Source organism: Sparassis crispa, assembly GCF_003851025.1.
Source record: "Sparassis crispa DNA, contig_000005F, whole genome shotgun sequence".
Classification (NCBI taxonomy): Eukaryota; Fungi; Basidiomycota; class Agaricomycetes; order Polyporales; family Sparassidaceae; genus Sparassis; species Sparassis crispa.
Genome location: NW_020939752.1, coordinates 233,993 through 256,265, shown reverse-complemented (window position 1 = coordinate 256,265; position 22,273 = coordinate 233,993). Strand labels below are relative to the sequence as shown.

At 50.8% G+C, this 22,273-nt stretch overlaps 6 protein-coding genes across 6 annotated transcripts; 2 read left to right on the top strand and 4 right to left on the bottom strand.

Moving 5' to 3' along the window:
* Window positions 1-421: 421 nt before the first annotated feature.
* SCP_0600960 (hypothetical protein) lies at window positions 422-1,472 on the bottom strand (the record flags this gene model as incomplete). The annotated part of the gene is made up of 4 exons (XM_027759230.1): window positions 422-796; window positions 892-1,191; window positions 1,238-1,326; window positions 1,388-1,472. The coding sequence occupies 4 exons, from the start codon at window positions 1,470-1,472 to the stop codon at window positions 422-424; spliced, it is 849 nt and encodes a 282-aa protein (XP_027615031.1).
* Window positions 1,473-9,406: 7,934 nt separating this feature from the next.
* Window positions 9,407-10,488, bottom strand: SCP_0600950 (hypothetical protein; the record flags this gene model as incomplete). The annotated part of the gene is made up of 5 exons (XM_027759229.1): window positions 9,407-9,665; window positions 9,729-9,901; window positions 9,959-10,072; window positions 10,137-10,171; window positions 10,227-10,488. The coding sequence occupies 5 exons, from the start codon at window positions 10,486-10,488 to the stop codon at window positions 9,407-9,409; spliced, it is 843 nt and encodes a 280-aa protein (XP_027615030.1).
* Window positions 10,489-11,478: 990 nt separating this feature from the next.
* On the top strand, window positions 11,479-12,880 carry SCP_0600940 (hypothetical protein; the record flags this gene model as incomplete). Its single annotated transcript, XM_027759228.1, has 5 exons — window positions 11,479-12,097; window positions 12,150-12,184; window positions 12,241-12,354; window positions 12,411-12,622; window positions 12,679-12,880. 5 exons carry the CDS (start codon window positions 11,479-11,481, stop codon window positions 12,878-12,880), a joined length of 1,182 nt encoding a protein of 393 aa, XP_027615029.1.
* Window positions 12,881-13,330: 450 nt separating this feature from the next.
* Window positions 13,331-14,647, top strand: SCP_0600930 (hypothetical protein; the record flags this gene model as incomplete). The annotated part of the gene is made up of 5 exons (XM_027759227.1): window positions 13,331-13,889; window positions 13,942-13,976; window positions 14,025-14,138; window positions 14,189-14,361; window positions 14,422-14,647. 5 exons carry the CDS (start codon window positions 13,331-13,333, stop codon window positions 14,645-14,647), a joined length of 1,107 nt encoding a protein of 368 aa, XP_027615028.1.
* A 1,869-nt stretch (window positions 14,648-16,516) lies between these two features.
* Window positions 16,517-17,998, bottom strand: SCP_0600920 (Aspyridones efflux protein; the record flags this gene model as incomplete). The annotated part of the gene is made up of 3 exons (XM_027759226.1): window positions 16,517-17,274; window positions 17,324-17,697; window positions 17,754-17,998. The coding sequence occupies 3 exons, from the start codon at window positions 17,996-17,998 to the stop codon at window positions 16,517-16,519; spliced, it is 1,377 nt and encodes a 458-aa protein (XP_027615027.1).
* Window positions 17,999-19,387: 1,389 nt separating this feature from the next.
* SCP_0600910 (hypothetical protein) lies at window positions 19,388-20,078 on the bottom strand (the record flags this gene model as incomplete). The annotated part of the gene is made up of 4 exons (XM_027759225.1): window positions 19,388-19,534; window positions 19,590-19,832; window positions 19,887-20,007; window positions 20,065-20,078. The coding sequence occupies 4 exons, from the start codon at window positions 20,076-20,078 to the stop codon at window positions 19,388-19,390; spliced, it is 525 nt and encodes a 174-aa protein (XP_027615026.1).
* Between the last annotated feature and the right edge of the window lie 2,195 nt (window positions 20,079-22,273).

Below are 22,273 nucleotides of genomic sequence, written 5' to 3'. Positions count from 1 at the left end.
GGACCATAAGTCCATTTAAGTTATTTAAGTGCCCTTTTAAGGAAAAGTGAGGTTTTCCTGATGTAGCTCTTTCTTCAGCCGCACGATATCCTGCTCCTCCAGATAAGTGCCTCCCACTTTTTAAACGAATGCCGCCTGAGTCAGTGTTAAGTGTGCTCTTCAGTGCGTAGATATCAGCGATGGGGGATGTCTCGTCGACAACGTTCTCGACGGCCTGGTAGCAAGGAGCAGAACATGTGGAGAATAAGCTTATTTTGTGATATAGCATGCATGTGTCGAGGGCGTAGCACTTGCCGCATTTCCACACGTCGTCGATAGTAGGAGGCAAGAACGACTCTGACTGAGGTAATTCTTCAAGGTCCTCAATGGTGCTGCCTTGTTTCTTGTCTGCCAAGTTTCGTCGTGAGCTGGAGCCCCGAATTCACCGCATCATGTAACCAGCCATGTCGTTCTGAGCTACGAGCAATGCCCGCACCTCATTCCGTGTGGCGGGTACATGCACAACTTCCTCGCTCTGTGTGTAGTACAGCAGGCCACTCGGCACCTCGGTCCTGTAGCGCTCCGCCATCAAGAGAGTGTAAAGCATTGTCTGCATGCAGTGCTCCATCCCGGCCACGGCACGGCCAGTCTTAATCTCCAGCGGCATCGTCCAGTTCTGCGTAGTGTGCATTGGTGCAGCTCTCATGAATGGACTTGACTCTCCATCAATCTCGAAGATCACGGCTGGTACCGACGCATGGACCTTGCCCCTTAGGCTGCATCGTGGGGACCAGATGTCCTCTTCGACGTCATGCAGCTGAGATATAGCAAGCAGAGATGTATGTGATTGTGAGAATCACATATTCATCAAGACAGCACTAGGCTGCAGATAGTTAGGACTAAGATAATGACTAGCGGGACAGCATCTACCTTCGGCTCCTGGCTAATGTATTTCTCAGCAAACACTTTCAGCTCCTTTGCCCAGGCCTTCATCCCAACCTTCGCCTGATCGATGCTCATGTTGATTCTGATGAGCTCACTGAGTCCCCGCCCTACCACATCCGTGATCTGAGCATCCACCCACCGCTCATACCAGCGCCCCTCTGCTGGATACATCTGCATCACCTCGTGCAACATATTGCCCCACATGAGCACATGTGTCACATCCAGTGAGCGCCATGTCAGTTTCGACATGAGCACCTTCCGCCCGCACTGGGGCAGTGATGAGCATATCTGGGTGTAGGATGAATAGGTTGACTTTCGCGGAGACAGCAATTGAAAGCATGGGTCCGCTTGACGATGATGATGGAGTTGGCTCGAAGGTGTCAATGACATTGACAATGTCACCTGCAGACGCGGGCCTTAGTGTGAGATGGGGACAGTGCTGTGAGTAGGCAGCAATACTCACCCACATGGTCATCTGCATCTGCCCAGTCATCTCTGAGGATGAAGCACCTCCACTCCTGATGCCTGCAGTCAGTGGGTACTTCCATATCATCCGGAAGTCAGGGGCCCAGATGACCATCATTGCCTGCCACCACGACAGGCCCACACCGAGGATGCTCAGTCAACCTAAATCAACTTGCAATTGGTCAGATGGTGGTGGGTGCTCCAAGATGGCGGCGGGTGTACCAAGACAGTGGCAGGTACACCAAGACAGCGGCGGGTGCACCAGTACGGCAGGGGAAGCTTGAGAGTCAGAAAATAGTAACACACCAGTCATGGTTATAATGATTTTGGCTATTTCTACAGGTCATACAAAGTCATCTAGCCCACTCCTATGAATGTGAAGTATTGCAAACAATACAGCTGGTATTGGGTGCAAAAGCATGGGTGGCGGGTGCACCAGTATGGCAGGGGCAGCTTGAGAGTCTGAAAATAGCAATGCACCATTCATGGTCATAATGATTTTGGCTAGTTCTAGAGATCGTACAAAGTCATCTAGCCCACTCCTATGAATGCAAAGTATTGGAAAGAATACGGCTAGTATTGGGTGCAAAAGCAACGCTCATTTACGCGGTCAATCACAGAGGTTTTCGGAGTTCCAATCAGCTTGTAAGCTGAGTGCAGTGATTCTGAATGCAGATGAAGATCGTCTTCTGGAAGGTAGGGCATAATTTTGTAAGGTATAAGGACAGTGTAGGACTCTAAGATTGCACATATTCGCTAATGAGGATATGTTGGATGAGCAGGCAGTAACATGCTCTTAACTGACTGTCAAGTCATTACCTGCAAGTAAGTTCCCTGAACTCTTGACTCTCCTGATGGCTTATATTGGTACATTTACACAGCTTACATGAACAACTTTGCTGAGGGGAATCTCGCGCACATCTTCGAACGGTTTGAGGATGAACATGAATGCAACAGGTACTGTTTGTATTTCGGGCTCTCTGCTTTTAGTCCCATAAAAGAGGATGTAGAATCAAGGTTGGACAGCACATCTTCCAGTGATTTATTACAGCCTCATGACCCAGTAACTGGGGGGAACAGGAGATGGAGATGGAGATGAGGGTGACAGAAGCGCCGTGAGGACTTTGGTTCCGGCTCTCAGATTCATCACCGAGTGTAGTATTTTCTTGGTCTGGTATACAAGTGTCGAGTCACAGTATGGTTTGAATCAACATAGTCAAGGGATCCAAGTGCCCGACAAGTTTCGCGCATTTGAGGCTTGAAGGAATATATGAACGCTGAGTGCTGAGCCCCAGTGAAAAATGCATATTCTAAGAATGAACCAAGATGCACCAGATAGTGGCTTGACTTGGACTGTTGCAGGAGGTCGAACCAAATCCCACCTAGTCAAACAAGTGCGAGAGATCCTGTGATTTGACGCGTCGATCCTGTACCATGTCCCATCTGAATTGCACTTTGCTCGACGTAAGGCGGCCATCTGTCGAATTTTGCCTGCACACATGTCTTGATTAGCTATATATACTATTTGTTGTACTTGCGCCCAGTGTACTTGCACTTATGTATATCATCTCTTTGCGCCGAGCTCATCATGTAACGGAGACTGTGACATGGACGCGTCACCGTACATCTGCACTCTTGTCCTCCTGCATCCAGTTGCTCTGACCTCCAGAGCACGATGCTTATTATATCAGCCGATTACTCTCACTCAAGCTCATCCAACAGCTCCATGAGAGCACCCACCCCTCGCTTACTAAAGACACCGCTGCGAGCGAAGACGATGCAGTGGCAAGCTCAAGCTCCAAGAAGCCCATCATCAAGGCACCACTGAAAGCGCGTACACTGCGTGAGATCAAGCTCGAGATGCCGATTTAATATGTGGCCGGGGACACCGTCGAGAAGTGGCTCAACAGCCTTATCTGCCTCCATGTGATGGTCATGCCACGCTCGAGTGCGCACAGCTGCCCGCACCCCACACAGTACGAACTGTTCTACATCTCATTCCCTGTCTAATCTCGCAGCAGTTCCAGGAGAACAAGTTTGCTTTTTGGCACATGTGTGGTGCGCATTACGACACATCCGGACTATGTGAATGTGCATTCGTCTTCCTGATGGTAATCCTCTGATGTGTCCGCTGACTGTGGAGGTGACAGATGGGGTATGGCACGCGTGCGCTGCAGGCTTTGAATTCCTTCTACAGTGGAGAATACTTCAACCTGGACGAGGTGTCAAGTCTGGAGCATGCTTATCCTGATCCTGCTGCTATTGACGAGGTATGTGGCCGTGCATTGTATCAGCAAGGACACATCGTGACAGTCTCATATCGCCGCAGTCGACATCGCTGCTGACAGATAAGCCGACAATTTGCGCAGCCACGGCGATGTCACCACTGCTGCAGGGGCTCACAGAGTGCAAGCCGGAGATGCTCAATCACCTCGGTGTTTCGTATGGACTGACATCACAGCTTCTGAGGTATGGCATCACTGGCATGTTCGCAGCATGTCCTAGGTACTGTTATCTCATTCTTTATCTATGTTATGACACATATTCGATAACTCTACTTATATTACAGGTGTTGGGCAGCATCCAGGTGTGAAAATGAGGATGACAGCGAATGCAAGGAGGCCTGCGGCTTTGTGTGGGAGTGTGGATGTGTGTGGTTGCATGCCAGTGCATGGGTGCGGGTATGTGCGTGGGCAGGGGGGTGGGCGCACACGGGCAGGGGTGTATAGGTGTGAGAGTGGGGGTACGGGCAGGGGCACAGGTGGGGGTGGGGGCAGGAGCAGGAGCAGGGGCGGGGGCAGGAGCGGGGGTGGGGGCAGGAGCGGGAGCAGGAGCAGGGGCGGGGGCAGGAGTGGAAGCGGGGGGCATGAGTGGAGCAGGTCGAAGTAGATCGTGCGATGTCGCAGGAGCTTGCACGATGGTGAGGGTACTCACATGACATCGAGCGTAGTCACACTGTATTAAATCACAACAATACAATTATTATACAGCGGCTTAAAATTCAACTAGATGTGAAATGCCTCGATTCTCCCGCTTGGCACTGTGCTAGCCTGTGACCACATTTGATTGGGCTCGCTCAAGATCGCATATAGTCCAAATTCTCGTGGCTGGTCGCAGTTGGTCACAGTCATGACCTCGTGCAACTTGCTGCGATCTCGCAAGATGCATTTTCCACTGGGGCTGAGCGATCAAGATGAAGCTTGTTGATCGACGAACGAATTTTTCAAACATTTGGATGGCTACAACCTTCCCCAATATTCTTCCCTGTGTCGGATCCACTGGTGCTAGAAACTGTTCACCATCAGTCTCTTCCCCACCTCGTCCTCACATAGGTGTCATGTTTCAAGCTTAGGCTGGTGCTCACGACCTGCGGAAGACATCCAGTTCCATGAGCCGTTCTCTACAACTGCAGCTGGTGCAATGTCATTGCACCAAAAGCACGAAGCAAACTCATACATTGACACCCATGTCAACTTCCCATTCTCCCTATTTACTGCAAATTGTCTTCGAAATTACAGCTAAATTTGCCGTCTCATTGCATGCCAACACCACTTCATAATGCATGGTCTCCCATCTGTTACAACGCTCCTCACTTGTGGTGCGTCTTTTCTTTTTCTTTTCCTTGTTCCCTTTACGTTACCAGACCACGTGATCCAACACGTGACTCATCGGAGCGCAACCTCCGATTCTTTATCCAGATGTTCAGAACCCCTAGTCTAGGGTTACACCGGATCCAACTCCGGACCTTCTTCTTATCGCACATGCAAGACGTGCATGTATGCCTCATCTTTACCTCGTTCTGATACACGACTCGTTATCCCCATTAGTACTAATTATCTCTCACGACCTTACTCAGCTTTCCCATACATATTACTTCCTCGCTGTTACCCTGCTTAGACATCGTTTCACCTTATCTAGCCAATGAACGATCCTGCATTACTGCGTAGTACTGCGGATACCTTTTGTATAAGTAGATGACCTTGTCAAGCTGGATCCCCATCTCGACCTGGTTACCATTAAACCAGCTTTTCACTTGCCTTTGACCGAGATCGACCGTCAGTAGCAGACAGCTACTACGAGTCATAAGAACGAACTCTGATCGACCTTCAGTGCAAGGACATCGCCAGAAGTGTCACTTGAACGGACTTGTGTCTTAGACTAAGACCTTGTCTCGTGACGACTCGACTAGATGCTCGTGTTTCGCTGCCGCGTAACACCATCCTCGCTGGTCTTTTCTCTGTTAACACCATTGTCCTCAAATATTCCAAATGTGTCATCTGGTCCTCCAAAGTTTTGTAGGTGTCATCAAGGAATGTCTCCATGCTTGTGGACACAACTCAGACCTTGTACCAGTTGGTCCATGTTTTGCTTTTCCACTTCAGCATGTAACTGATGGCAAATAAGTGCATGAAGGAGTTGCGCCAAGAATCCATGCTCTCGAATGCGAACAATGGGTTCGTGCCCGCTGTCGATGTCGGCGCAATGATCAATGCGGGCCAGCTCACATATCTTGATCTCATCGTAGCTGCAGCGAGGGATGGCCGTGTGCATCGAGGTCGGAGGGATGGCGATCGAGCACGTGTACAAGAAGGACAGCTTGTACTTTCCCGAACATTGTCGGCGATGTCAATCTGCAGTTGCAGATTCCCTAGGACAAAAGTAAGTATCACAACACCTCTGGTCAGGGCTCCATGGGCTGCCAAGTGAGACTGTAACCCGAAGGTGATCATCAGGGATCGGTTCGGGTGGCTGGTGCAGACATCCCTCCTGAAGACGCTAGACTACCCCATGCAGTCGAATGTGCCTGAGCATGCTCATAGATTGTCTTGTCACTGACTCCTTGGTGTTCTTCCTCAGGAGTCATCAGACGGGTTTGAACACGTGAGTTGTATTCTTATACAACCGCGAGACATCGCCCGAATCATTTAGTGGTGCGAAGGTGCGTGCATATCATATTACTGCTCTGCCGTGTAGCTGTGACGATATGCTACTTGCAGAACGAATAGTGTAAGTTCCACTGAGGATGCTTCTCGGTGGACATTAACCAAGTGGAATCTCCCAGTTCTTGAATGAGCTCACGGTGATGAAGCACTGATGGCCATGTAGCATTGTTTCTGTTTTGGTCATCATCCTTGTACGCATCCCGATCTGCTGGTTGCGTGGCATCACTGAAGTTATAACCCCGGTCCAGGCAGTTCATAGCACTGCACAATCTGGTCTACTTTGGGTGTACATCATCCTCAGCAAGCATGTGTAGTGCTGGACTAGCTGCTTCCTTCTACATCTGACCCGAATGCACCCTGAGCGTAGTGTACAACAATGCCCTCCTCCCAACATAGGTCATTTCCGAATTCTTCGGTCCCACCCTGCTCACATGCTGAATTTCCCGACGCTCTGGTTTCCCCGCATTCCAGTCTGAACTACAGGAAGGTGATCCGCCGCACGGCGTCGTCATCGACGAGACAGATATATCGGGCTGGCATGCATCGGGCAACGGTGTGACTCACGAATGCTCATTACTGACATTCGACTTTGGGGGCTGGAGCACGAAGAGGACAGGTGCCTCGGTGGGTGGCCCTTGTGCCGTGTTTCTGCTGGTGACGTTTACAGTGACGGTCTCCATGCAGACGCAACTATCTTTGGGCAGTGTGCGTGTTGTCACTATGATGATGATGGATCGGACACTTGATCTTTGTTTTGGTGAGGATAGGGATGCAGTCTCCGCTGTAGAGGTCGGGTTTGTATGCGTCGTAAATTCTATTTGGTATGACAAAAAAGTATGACATGCACAAAATAAAGAACTCATCCAATATTCGGCCGTTCACCCTTGTTCAAGCTCGAAAAGACTATAAAGACACTATAGAGCATACCTACGATGTTGCTGAAAGGAGAGACCAAAGTAGAGGGAGATTATAAGCAGGTGCCAAGTAGAGGGATGCGCCAACTGAAACGTCAGGCATAATATTCAGTGATCAATGGGCACTCTAACTATAGGTGTAGTGCACATGGCAATGTAATTAAATTAATTAAATTAATTCGAGAGGAAGAAGAGAATACAGAACAAGCAAAGGCCTGTCTTCCTCATTTCAAGTGACATCCTGCACAAGATTTAACCAGGCTCTCTGCTTGTCTGAAAAGACCTTAAATTAAGGCTGGGCACTCAATGTAATCAAATCTTTCTGCCGGAGGTCCTAGTCTGATCATTGCTGTCATTTGTTATATTTGTAGTATGAGCATAACCAATGCTCTGCAGGCTCTCTGAAGTTGGGAGCTTCACTAAGTGCTAGAGTGCTACCTTTTGCCACAGCGAGATCTGTATGTTGAAGAATGCATGCCTATTGGATTCAGTGAATCAATAGTGAACTTGTGGGCAGTCTGAATGTTACTCAGAAATTTCAGCGCTGCACGGCCACAAAAATATATGTACTAACCTGTCAGGTACATTGATAATACAAAAATATTTGCATAGCACTGCCCATGCAATAGAGCATGCTGGCACAATATACAAGCTGGTAAATATAGGCATATAGGACTAAAACACCTTTTGTGCTGGAGAAAGTTAACAAATTTCTCAAATGCAGTGAGATCACAGTAAACATATTCAGACGGCATGTACAGTGTTTAAACATGAACAGAAAAATGCCAACTATCAAGAGAGTGCAGCATTTTGAATATCATATTTGTACCCTGGCTGAAGCAATGTGCGGCACAAGGATTAGTCAGCAAGTTCTGCACCAAAACAAGTAAGTCTCCTGGCCCAAATGCAGTAAGTCAATTCAAACTCAGTTAGGACCCAATAGCACTACACCTATAGTTAGAGTGCCGATCAATGTGTGTATACTGGAGGGGGAAGTGGCGAGGGTCTTTGCCACGCTGATCGAGCGAGGTGACAGCCAACCGAACCGATGAGCTGATGGCAATGTCAGAAATTGAACCGTCACCTAAATGCCACCATAGTTCACAGCATCACCTGCCGTTACTTGTCGCTCATGCACCGGAGACGGCGAGCTATATCTGGACATCTAATATTGTGCAAATATCCCATCTAACATTGTACATATGTGATAGAATGTCAGACAGTTGTACATTTTTGTAAACAGGCTTATTCTCGCGACCTGATTGGCTGAGAAAGGATGTAAGGCAAAATTTTCGCAGGCAACAAGAGCCGGTCATACATGTACAATGTAAGGCAGAATTTTCCCACAATGTCCACAGGTGCGATATTGCCCGCTGTCTCCGGTGATGGTGGGATTCGATGCAGTCTCCCAGATAATGCTCCCCTCAAACTCCGGAGCCAGCCTTTCTACCACGCGTCGCAGTCTAGCTATAGAGGCTCCCTCAGGGAAAATAATGTAAGGTGAACAAGTTCCTGAAGCGCACGCTAAACTTGAAGGGCAGCGCTGCGCAGGCCGGGTGATCGTTGTATCTTGAAAATTAGAATGTAGTCTGACTCGTGCGTCCGGAAGCCATGTTGTTGTCATGAAACGAAATGGACCGGCGGCCGTCTTCGTCCACGGTCGAAGAGATAAGTAAGATACGATATAGCCGTCGTCACTCTGCGGCCCTACGTCCCTGAATCGGACTGAATGCGACCAGCATGGATCATTTTTACGTGGATCTCAGACGAACTTATACGCGTCGAACCGCTCATCATGGTATGTCAAATATGTCAGGTCTGACACCTCACGGAATCGCTCTGAGTCGAGCGCTACCCTTGCCGTGCCAAAGCAACCGCTTCAATACAATTGAACGTGGTAAGTTAGCCATGCCGTGTAGGCTTCCAATATGTCCTTGCTCTGCACACCCCAGATCCTATGCCAGTCACCGAGACTCGCTACCATCACAGCGCTAGCGTCGTCGACCATCGACGACTGTGAACGAAGACGAGTTTTGTATGTCATTCACTTGGCCGACGGCAGTGAATTGTTGAATTAACAGAGACCATCAATTTCATTCAGCAATCGGACATAGCACATCACAACAGAACAGAAGAACCAGCAGAAACGCGATCGCGACGTCAACAGGACGAGGCATCTATTTGGTGAGCACCGAGCAACCGAAGGACTGAGGATGGCAATTTCAAGCGCGGGCCCTCAAACAATTCCCTCCGATGCTCAGGCGTCACGATATCCGACACATGGTCAAACCAATGCGGCCGCAGCTCAAATCCGCGCACAAACATCCGGCTCCAGGGTAGGCCGCTGTGGACCCTGTCGTCGAGCCATGCTTTGATCACGTACATGTCGGCCCCCATGTCCCGCAGGGCAATCATCAGCCTGTAGGAAATATTTCCGCCCGCCACACAACGCCACCTGCAGAGCAAAGATGAGGCTACTTACGGAATGACCCCGTCGTCGATCATGGACTCGGTATATTCGAAGGCGAACGTCAGGTCGAGGAACACCACAGGGTAGCTGGACCCAAGTCGGATGATTATGTTGCGCAGACTCAGGTCGAAATGCAATATACCACACTGGATCATCTTGCAGAAGCCAGACAAAATAACGTCCGCCTGGTGTATATAAATATAAGTAAGAGAGCATACCGGTAACTCATGATGAGGACATACCAGTAGCCAAAGCTGAGCCTCAGAAGGATCGTGAAGGGAGGCATTCTTCCCGAGTTGTCCTTCCACGCATTCCATTACATGTGCAAAAGCAAGCTCACCATGTGAGAACCGGAACTGTGACAACACAAATCAGACGATGAGGAGGATGCCGAAGCGTAGGAACCGGACGTCCACGAACCTTGAACATACCATACGACCAGGGAACCTCTCGGCCTATCGAATGCACACATTAGCCATTGTCAGAGGTGACGCAAGGGGTTCAACGTACCTTGAAGAGATCGCGTGGTGGAGTACGCCCACGCCTCCCGCCGCGCCTGCTGGGCACCAGTCAGCCATCCTCCTTGTGCGATGCCTGTCTCAGGCTCGAACAAGGAAGGACCTTCAAACAGACTCTCCTGGAAAATCTTTACAACTACAGGAGCCGGTGCAAGATCTTGCGTCGACTCTGTTCTAATCAGTGATCGCACGGTCATGGTGCCATGCCAGACTTGTCCCCATTTCTGAGGACCAGTCTGGAGGGGAATATCCATAGCGAGGATCACCTCCTGGTCTTGCTGTGTAAACGAAGCGTGCTGCACAATCTCGGAAACAGGGCGATATTCAGATGGAAGTAGGTCTGTTCGCAAACAGAGGAGATCAAGGGAACACCAACGCTGTACTATATCCGCTGTCCAGGGAGCATCGGATGGATGCCAGGCGCTCGCGTGCTGCTTGAGTCCATCGCAAGATGCAAGGTATTCAGAAGTAGTCGCAGGGTATGGGGCGCGGAAAAAATCATCGTCTGGCAAGCTTAAATAAGGTAGGTCACGGAATGTTAATCGAGAATGCGAAGGCATAAGGGAGGTAGTACTGCAGTGATCGAAGGGGGGGAAACAGTTGCGTATTAATCTGAGGATACGGGTACGTCTTCCAGTGTGAGCTCTCTAGTTCTATTCATTTGAACACTGCGAGTGAGGGAATGTCGACGTGCTGTGAGTACTTGAGTTCAACCGTTTGGCTTGTGACTTGGAGTCGCGATTCGTCCACTGTGTGACAGGCGCGTGACGTCTCGCGAAGTGTGACCGGCCCGAAGTTCGTTCCTCTGCTCCTCACCATCGCTTCAAGAACGTTCTCTTTCTCGGGCGACTTTCTCCCCTGACATGCCTCAGAGGGCATATATCTTCTGCTATGGTCGATACTTGAGGCCTTGAGGATGATCGCACAAAATTCTTTTTCCTGCATGTCTTGATCTACGCTCAGGCCCAGACTCGCTCCGTACTCGAACTCGAACGGAGCCCAATGGTGACCTCATTCTCCGACGGTTGCGCCGCCATCTTTCCCAATTTTTGCTTTTGCTTTCAAGAAATACCAGTACTTCGACTTACGAGCATCAACCAGTAACAGTGCCTAGTGTTGAGGATTAGAGGTAAGCACCAGGGATTCATCCAGCTGCAGCCCCGATACCCAGTTCTCGCTAGCCCTGTCACCTACTCTGAGTGACTCTTCGATTTCCTATACAAATCGTGCAGCACCCACGCAGGATGTCCACCTCCACCCAATCCTCGCCCTCGTCGCCAGCGCAGGACTCTACGTTCTCAATCCTACATCCCGATGGACCCACGCCCACCCTCCTGGACGAGAGTTTTTTCGAGCACGACTATCCCCGCGACCCTGATGCGTTCTGTTCTTTTGCAGAACGTCTCGAGCACGATGCAGAGGCGTCACGACCATATCTACGTGCTGGTAGCCCCTATCCCATTCATGTCGTCGCCCGTTGGCGTTCGCTCGATTTCCCGTGGCTCAGTCCGGGCTCTGGATCACCCGCTCACCGTGGTGTACCTCCAGAAATGTGCAGCGGGGCGTTCGTGAAGGAGGACGCGAATATTACTATCACTCTCACACGTCCTCTTCAGACTGGTTTCTGCAAGTGGGCGCAGGTCTGGTGCGCTAACCTGCGCTGGTGTGCACCTCATGAGGACGCTACGTCGAACTCAGAGTCGGATAGAGGTGCTCACGTTGTGGTCAAGATATTTCAGGAGAGCGCTTTCCGTCCTCCAGAGTACTTTGACGAGGATGGTATCGAATCAGGGTATTGGCGCACCGGAGCTAAGCAGGCGAGAGCGGAAGCGTTGGCATACGTGTGCATGATGTCACTCCAAGGTATGCGATTAGTGTTCTTCTGTATTTTAATTGCGTATTTATGTCTTCGTAGGACGTGAAGTTCCGTGGTCATATGGATTCTTCAAGGTCCGTCTACGTGAGCTCTAGACTGCGACTTTACGAGAACTCACACCACTTCGTAGGTCAGGCTCCCACATGGTGAGCTCGCGTACGCGCACGTCATGGAATTCGTCGATGGGAAGGCCGGGGGGCTCACCCGCCTCCGAAATTGCACCAGCCAGGACCTCTGGACAGTAGTGCGCGTCCCAAGCCTCCCTTTCTCTCCAATTCCTCACGCATCCCTTCGCGACAGATGGACGCGATGGCATCCTGCCTGTATGCCGTCATCAAATGCGGGGTCGTGCAGAAGGACGTCACCTGCGAGAACATCATCATCCGGCCAGGCGCCGCTCAGCCTGTCGTGTTCGTCGACTTCGCCGCCATGCAGTCGCTGCGGTCACCAAGTGTGGGCCCGGTGCGGGACCCCGAGCTGATCGAGTGGGACATCTCCAACGACGTCGCGTCGTAAGTCCTGCTTTGCCGCTAAAAAGAATCCGCTCCGCTGACCACATTTCAATTAGCTTGATCCGTGCTTTTCGTAAGATGGCGGTGCAGATGTCCGACATCGCGGCGTGGCTGGAGGATCGCGCGCACCGGGGCGCGCCCTGGACGCGGCTGTTCGCGTTCCTCACCGAGAAGATGCCCAGGTGGTATGACCTGTTCGCCATCGAGACGGACGAATTCATTGCGCTTAACCCGGAGGTCGAGCAGGAGGCGCGGTGAGGGGCTTCCATCTGTGCCGCGACTCTGGAATAGCTGTATTTGTGCACTTGCAAGTCAACTGTTGCCTCGAATTGAACTTCGATGTTCCAGTGTATCATATTGCTACCGCTGTGTACCATGTTTGATTGGTCCCTATATATTTCTACTCATCAGATTTCGTAGGCATTTGGAGCCTTCATTAATTAGTTGGGTCAGCCGTAGCGCTGAACGAGCGCCGGATGTCACGCCTCGCGTACTGTAACGCGTCTGTCACCTCCGTTCCCCTCAGCTGAAAATCATCTTGAGCGATGGGACTTTCTGCTTTGGAGTAGTGCTAGGGCTATCTGTGAACATCTGCGGACTCAAACGCCAGATCGGCCCTCGATCGTGACTGCTCGATTTGAACCAACACCACAGTTTAAGTATTGTACGTGGCAGTTGCTTATCTTTATACCCGGCTCATTTCTCGCCATGAACTCTACCCATCTAACTCTGCATGACCGTTTCTTAACCTCTACGATCTTCCTGAATGAGGATTTCTTCCTTTCCCCATACCCAGAAACCCGGCAAGAATATCTCGGCTTCTGCGAACGTCGGGAGAAGGACGCGAGGGCATGGCGGCCATACATGGGCACGCCGTTTAGTGCCGGTGTGGTCAAGCAATGGCGTTCATTCGATCTGCCTTGCTTGACAGCAGATCCACTCTCTGACAATTATCGCCCGATTCCTGCGCTCGTGCAGCACGAGGCATTTCTGCGCGAAGGCAAGATCAGCCTGGCCATGGTTCATCCACTCCAGATAGGGACGCGGAAGTGGTCACAGGTGTGGCGCGGGAGCATGAAAATGTCGTCTGCGGACGACGTCCTTCAGGCCGCTCCTGTGGTTATCAAGATATTTCAGCAGAGTTTGTTTCCGGACCCGTTTGAATACCACTCTGAGGCGGGCGGCATCGATTGTGGAGGATGGTTAACCGGTGCTCAACAGGCGAGATGGGAGGCTTGGGCTTTTTCGCGCATGAAACTGCTTCAGGGTACGTTGTGCTGCGGGCCTTCTGTATCTGACGTCGACTGAGGCGGGCGTAGGACGACGGATACCATGGTCATATGGCATTTTCCAGGTTTGTCTGTGAGCAGGCTCACTTCTGCATGGTGCTGATGCGTTCTAGATTATTCTCCCTCACGGAGAACTCGCTTTCGTGCATGTAATAGAGTTTGTAGAAGGATCCTCTGGAAAAGAACTTAGATTTGGCGATGCGACTGCAACGGATTTCTGGGCTCTGGTACCAAATCACCTCGACATTTTATTCCCTTGATTTACTCTTCCGTCCAGGCAGAAGTGCTGGCCTCAGACTTCTACAACATGACACAGTGTGGCGTGCTCCACGATGACATAATGCTCAGCAATCTCATTGTCAGTCCGGGTGACCCCCACCCAGTCGTTTCCATCGACTTCGCCTTTGCCCAGCCTTTCACTGAGGCCGACCTTGACTGCGGTGTCTTCCCGTCAGTGCTGCTTCCATTGTATCACTAGTCTGTTGTCGCTGACATATTATATGGTCACAGGATCGTGTATGCGCTGCGAGACATGGGCATGGAGCTAGACACCATCGAGGCGTGGTTCAAGGACGGGATAACCCGCGGTGTACCTTGGAGCCGAATGTTCGTGTATCAGTCTGAGAAGTCACCAAGGTGGTTCAAGGCTCTGACGGGCATGATCACTCCCGATCATGCAGCTGAAGAGGTCTTGAAGATTTTCAACCGCTGTCTGCTGCCAGCTGTTACTGAATAATCAAGGTCGAGAGAACGTTCGGTTTCATTGGGGTGGCCTGATTGAGTTCTGTTCGATATGTTCTGGTGGCTTCATGTGCCTGCCGTCTGCCAAGTAACTGCTAATCAAATTTGTATCTTGTCTTTGCTGATGGGCGGCTCGTCAGACGGAGCTGGCGGGCGATAGTATTAACTTCTCCTAGTTCTAGGACGAGGTCTTCTCAGTCAAGCATATTGGTATTCGACATTGGGTGAACAATGCACGGTGGTCAAGAACGCATCTATAACTACAGTTCTGGGCTCTCGTCGAAGACAGAAAAGAAAATGGCGCTCGTCAAGGTTTTCAAATACTCTGTAAAGCAGTCACGGCGGCTATTCGAGTTGTGTATCGCCTCACCACCCGATCTGACCCCACATCGATCTCTCTCCCCGATCATGCGCCACAATGTTCTCGTCTGAAGCCGTTTCCGCCCTGTTCGGAGTTCCTGATTGGGATCTGCCAGTCTGGTATTCGCGCTCAGGGGTTCCTTTACCACAGCAATGAACCCCTGGCTGCTCTACTACTTGCACCACTGCCCCGCACTTGGTCGCCAACAAGTTCTTCCACGAGACTTAGTCGGACGAACATCTCTACCGCCAATTCAAAGCTTCAAAACGACGTCGCCACTCGCCACCCATACCCCATCAAAGTCGTCGCGCGAAGGCGTTCCTTCAATTTCGCGTGGACAAGAACTCCGCCAATACTCAGTCATAGCGCACTGCCTGTGATGACGCGCCATAGAGCGTTTCCGCAGCCGCTGACCAACATTACGATTACGTTGACAAGGCCTCTGCATACCGGCATCGAAGAATGGGGACAAGTCTTGTGTGCGAAGATGAGGCTGGTAGGTCCTTACCATCCTGCACCTGCCACCGAGACTACTGTCGTGATCAAGGTATTCCAAGAAAGCATCTTCCCTCCCGCTGGGTATTTCGACGACAAGGGCATTGACGGCGGCTTGTGACTTACTGGCGCTCGGATGGCAAAAGCTGAGGCCCTCGCGTATTAAAGTATGGGCTCGCTTCAAGGTGCATAACATTCGCTATATAAATAGAGTCGGTCTTGCGAGTGTTGAATTTTATGTGGAGGAAAAGAAGACCCGTGGTCCTGCGGATTCTTTCAGGTTCGTCGCGACACACTGTCACTACGTTTGTCGAGGGCCGACCAGGATAGAAGATGACTTTCCATACTTGGCCTAGGCAAGAAATCTGATCACTAGAGCGCTCTGAGCCTTTCATTGTTGCACGCTTACTCACGGCTTCCATGGTGGATGCGATGGCATCCTGTCTCTACAATATCACCAAATGCGGTGTCGTGCAAACAGACGTTTCCTGTCACAACATGGTCGTTTGCCGTGCCCCATTGTGTTCATCGATTTCGCATTCATGCGGCTTTTGACCGGTCTGGGCGTCGAAGCCCTCGAGGGAGATATCGCTATGGTGGTTTCAACGTCTGTGCCTCGACTACTTCGCTATCCGTACAATTATGCCTGGGCTGTCAATGAATATTCATTTTGATGTTATGGGGTTGCCCCTTCCCCCCGCAATCTTGCTGTTTCAATGGCTGACATCGGGGCCTGGCTGGAAGACCGTACAAGGGCGCACTGTTTGTGAATCTGTTCAAGTACTACACGACACAATCTCCGGAATGTTTGAAATCTTCACCGAGGAGTCGGACACTAGATACAACGTGGAGGCGGACTCGGACAGGGACTCAGAGTCGGTCTGGAACACGGATTCAGACTCTATGTTGCAAGAGGAAGATTGAACGGCGACCGATGTAACACAGCCCTCACCTCGGTGGATCATGGACACTTTGATATATCTGACTCTGGGCGCATGAAGCCAAAGCCTACGCCTTCACCCACAGCTTAGGCCCGGCGGACACGATCCGCGTGCCGACGAGGAGAACGACAGTGCTAAGCAAGACGACACCGCAGAATATCTGCGCGTGTACGAACTGCGCCGTCTCGAGGTCGATCAGTGTGCCTGCGATGGGCGTGCCGATGAGGAGCCCAATTGCGGTGATCCCGAACATCATGCCCATGCGCGTGCCGATCTTCTTGAGGTCTGGCGAGAGCGATGCGAGCGTCGGCGACGGCAGGCTGACGAACGCGCCAGAGAAAAACCCGTAGAGTACTGCAAACGTGGCCAGCCCACCCACGCTGTGTACCGAGATCCATGAGAGTGCGAGCACGCCCGTCGCGAAGCAGCAGGGGATGAGCATGTTCAGCGGTCCCGTGAGGTCGGCGAGGAAGTTCGGAAATATCCGTCCGAATGTCGAGGCGGCATTGATGATCGGGAGGAAGTAGAACTGCAGAGTGACGTCTGCACCCGTCCTGCCCAATGCGAAGGCACTGATGTAATAGAAGGGGGTGTACATCGCCATGAATGCGAAGAACATCGCGGCAGTGTATAGGATGAAGGGAACATCCTTGAAGGCGGTAGGGTCAAAGAGCTTTCGCCTCGACTGCGAGACAGTACGCTGACGTGACACAGCGAGAGAAATCGACAGAGTACCCAGTGAGATGAACGCGATGACGCGCGTTGCCCATCCGAACCCAATACGCGGCTGCAGTTGGTGAAATACGATAGGAAATATGACACCGCCTGTTTCTCCATCAGAAGCTGTGATATGTACTGAACGACAGAAACTCACCGATGCTGCTGCCGCTCGCGGCCACGCCAGTTGCGAAAGACCGCCTCTTCACAAAATACGTCGCGATGATAGCGACGCTAGGAATGAACAAGCAGCCAGCACCTAGCCCAACGCAAACACCCTGCGCGAGAAGTATCTGCCAGTACTTCTTCGCGATGCTCGTCATCATCATCCCGAAGACGACCATGAAAGTTCCGACCCAGACCAGGGCCCGACTATAGCCCATATCGAAGATAGGACCAGTGAGGATGCCAATCACCATCATCAGGAAGCCTTGCAGCGATCCCACCCATGCTATCGTCGACGGCGAGGTGGTACGGAGCATATCCTCCTCGTAGAACGTCTGGTACACCCCGAAGGTGTTGGCGATCCCCCTGGTGCCGGTGTCAGCTGTGCGTGCATGCTTGCAAGTCTCCATTGATCCACGCACCATGAGCTGAAGAATAGGAAGAACGAACCGACTACCTGCACCCATCCGAGAGGCCCGCCGTCAACACCATCCCAGCCAGGCGGCGAAGGTGTAGGTGGTTCCGGGAAGCTGTCCTGTTCGGCGGAGACCGTGCGGGTGTCTGCGTCGGACTTCTGCTCCTCAAAATCCCGACGAGGCACCTTGGGCTCCGCAGGCGCGGTTTCTGAGGTATCTTCCAAGGTCCGCGCGCTTTTGATCGACGCCATCCGGAGGGCCTTGAGCTTTTTTGAAAGAACGCAGGACCGGACGCTGATCCCATATTCCGGACAAGTACTTATATTCTGAACGCTGATGGCACACTAGAGATGATTACCAAGCAGAAGGTAGTGCCGCATCCCCGACGAAGCATCTGATGACCACTGAGCACACCATCAGCCCAAATTGGGATGTCTATATTTGGAAGCTTCAAGCGCCTCAATCGCACCTCTCGACACCGCGGAATAAACGATTGTTGACCATCGAGATATGAATGTAATGTGAGTCGACGTCATGGGCAAAACGGAACCATCCAAAGTTCCCAAAGATGGACATTGACACATTTCAATTGTCCTGCTCGAAATTAGAAGTCCGCTAGCAGAGTGAGGGGAAAGAGCAACAGACGTGCCGTGCAGTCCAGAGAGTTCAAAGAGAAAATCTTGCACACGTGCAGTTGTTGCCCGAGCCTTCGTTGATACACGGTATTTTGGAAGATCTTGTCGAATGTCGCCAACGAGCAACGCTACAAATGTTTAGCATCTGGTGGAAACAGAGCTGCAGGCCGGGATTACACCTGGTCAAATACTTATCTCAACGGGGAACTAAGTCGCACCTACTAACAGTACTTGACGTATGAACCGAACACAAACACAGTCATTCCCGCATGAAATCAAAATGTCCTATTTGCATGAATGTTCGACAGCTGGGGATCTTGTATCGTCACTGAGAAAAATGTGGCAGGGTTGCAAAGCTCTTCTGGCCCGCATCCTCTCGCAATAGTGCTGAGCTCACCCGAACGGTCCGCGAAAGCTTTATGTGGAGTAGAACATGTTGCTATAGCTACATAAGACATGACGAGGAACTCGTACACATCGTGAGACTGTTTAACATAAGGCACTGAACCTCAACGACGTACCGCGAGGCAACCCGGGATATATAATGTAGTTTCCACCAAAATCCCCACACCCTAAAATTCTATTCATACCACGCCAGTGCAAACCTATTGTGCTTTAACCATTCTCGCTGCCAGAAATAGGGACCGGCCATGAGAGGGATGAGATATCGCCACGACTTGGGAGATTGAGACTCGACCGCAGTGTAACACATCCCGAAATATTCGAAGTATGGCGGGTAGAAGCCAGACAAGCTGAAATCGATCAACCATATTCGCCCGTCCGCCCCAACGAGGAAATTGCGCATGCTAAGATCATGGTGTGTGAACACGAGGGGCTCGGAGTCGTCAAATGGTGCGCGAGAGCCATGGAAGGTCGCAAATTGCCGCTCGTACAGATCAATGGTCATGGCGAGCCTTCCGTTCATGAAAGTGGATAGTGAAGCGTAGTCGGGAAAAGGGCCTCTATGGCGTAATGCAAAGACGGCTCCTCTACAGAATTTAGGTTTCATGCCAAGGCCAAGTTGGCCAGGAATGAACGAGCGGGGGCTGCGAATACACCGGAGCTGCTGGATGTAGCGTCGGATTGTCCATGCGATTTTGAACTTGGACCACAGGGAGAGATTCGGCCACAATGAAGCCAGTGAGGTTCCCTCTATGTAATCCATAACTATGCATTTGCATCCATCACGAAAGATCACTCTGCGCACGGAGGGTACGGGAATCGTCGTACTGGATGCCACCAACTGCAGAGCAAGAGCCTCTGCAGGCGGATCCGTCTTTTCTTCGTGGACTCTGACGACCGGATCGGTCCAAATATTCTTCGTGATCACGTCTTCAGATATTCGTCTGATAGAATGGCCACCCATGTTATAATGCGATCTCTCCTTGTATTCGTTGTTGACTCTTCGACGCATTATCTCGTCGTCACTCCAATGGTCGGACCGGGATGGCTGAGACGTACCTCCATTTTATACCTGTGATACAGATAGGTATATAGTACTCACTTTAGTCTCTAACTCTTGTTCTGTCCTGGGCCATAGCAATTCAGAGGTAAAATCGATCCCGTCAACTGCCCAGATGAGCACGGTGTACGCAATGCGCCACAGCGTACCCTGCGGTATGCCACTTGCAGAAGTGAGCCTTCTAGAGAGTTGTGAATGATATACAGTGTTCAGAACTCACTCCTCTGTAGCCATTTCGTTCGCACTTGCGTGATTGAGACCAATGGGATGGTGGCGGTCGGTTAAAGCAAGGATGAGGAGTCCAACAACTCGCAGGTTCGGAAGATGCCGAAAGAATCCTGCCAGCTGCATGGCGAAGAATTTACTTATGTTGCCCTAGTTTTCTATAAGGCCTATAGATAAAGTTCGTTGAAGATAGACCAGGCGGGTCTATTACAAGTGATAGCTGCGTGCAAAAGTTGGAGCAGACACTGCATTCGGGGTAACGTATTTCATAGTAAGTAGATATAAGCAGACATTAGTCGAGACATAGAACGGGCAGATGCACATCCAGCGACGACATCATTGCAGGGAAATCGAATACTAACGTCTCGGTCTGTGCCTTTCCCTCAGGGAAGAGCGTTAAGGTCTCGCAGAGCCGACCAGCAGAAGAAGCCCAGGATCTGTCTGGGGGGCTCCGTGTTGAGGGTGGCGGGATTGTTAGAGCTTATATGAAGCTTGGCCCCATGCGAATTCATCTCAACATGCCCCCGTTGAGTATAATCATCGCAAAAAGAGTTCTTTTTGCCACTCTTCCATCCACGAGGGCGGTCCCACACCATAGCCGCATATTCGAACCCGTCCGATACAATGGCATATACCGTTTTCAAACCGAAAACATACCTATGAGCAACATCTCTGTGTTAGTTTAACGTTCAAAATACGCTTCAGAATACATGGAATGGAAATTCAACTCACTTCCGGACCTGGGGAATCATCTTGGCCGGCTCCGGGTTGAAACCCTGGCTGATCACGACAGATTTGCCTTCACACATGTGCTTCAGGTTGGTCCAATGTCGCCGAACCGTTCCTGCGACCTACGCTAGGAAAGCTCAAAGTCTTTTAGTGTAAGATCTGATACATATCGCACCTTTTCCTCAAATATGACCAATGGTGTGCCGGAGTCCCATCCTCCACTGCGGCGTTGTTTGTGCAATACCAATACATGATCTGCAACAAACACTGGAGGAGGTTGAGTTTGTAAATTATTTGCCGGTGAATTGCGAGAAAAACTAACATTGATCATTTGAACTCTTGTGCACGTTTCGGACTGGCATTTGCCCTCTCAAGCCCACACGGTAAAGCGTTGTCGTAAGGCCTTTCTCGAAATTGTACCTCAACAAGGTGTTCATGACAACGATAACGGGGATGAGAACGTTGACAACCCAAAAATCTCTGCAGAACACGGTTCAATCACTTGGTTTTAGGATTGTCAATAAGACTTACGCAACGTCTCCTTCTAGCTCCGCATAGCAACTGACTGATTCTTGATGGAAAAAGAATGGTGCTTCCTGATCTAAACCAGCGACAGCAGTCTTGTAGTCAGCATAGTCAGAGCGGGCGGTCCTCCCAGCAGCACTTCTGGCGAACAGGTCACGAAACATGATAGGATCGAGAGCAAATGCTCGATTCGACACAGTACTATTTTTGGACCGTCGTTGTTTCGTTGACTGCGTCATGTCGGCAAGAGGTTCTTCCATGAAATGGGATGCCGACATGGAGATGTTCATCATTGAGCGAATCCGAGTAGACTGCGAGAACTTGGCAAGAAATTGGTTCAAATTTTGCAAAGTTTCAAATCGGACAGGGAGCAGCGATAGAAGTACCAATGCTTCAGCAGGGCTGAAGAATGTAACGGTCCGGACATCCTGTGTGAGTTGGTCAATGCAGCTGGCGATGGTATTGTCCTGGGAGCAGAGACCACGAAAGTGTCGCCACAGATGCTCAAGCTACCGAGTGGGGGTAGTTCGGGACATCGATATGTGTGTTTGCGAAGATAAAGGGGAGTACAGGAACTGTGGAGATGCTGAACAGATGTTGGACCTTTTTTAGACGAGTAAAAGAGGCAGTGCCAGTATTTTTGAGTGACGCATCTCAAGCCATGGCAACATGCTTCTGCTATCGAAGGCTGGTTGGCTAGTTTGCTACATCACACTAAAAAAGAAGCATGTTGACAAGAGGTGAGGTAGCCGAGATAAGCGTGAGATAAGCGTACAGGCGTTGTGCCACAATAAACGTAGCGCACACAGAAGAGTGCTGAATGAGAAATTTCTTTCGTCAGAATGGACGACATGACTTGCCCGCCTGACCATATGCATAGCGTAATAAGCAGCACAAGCCCTAATAAGTGCTGCAGAGCATCCCCCTTTCAGCACCACAAGATATTCAAA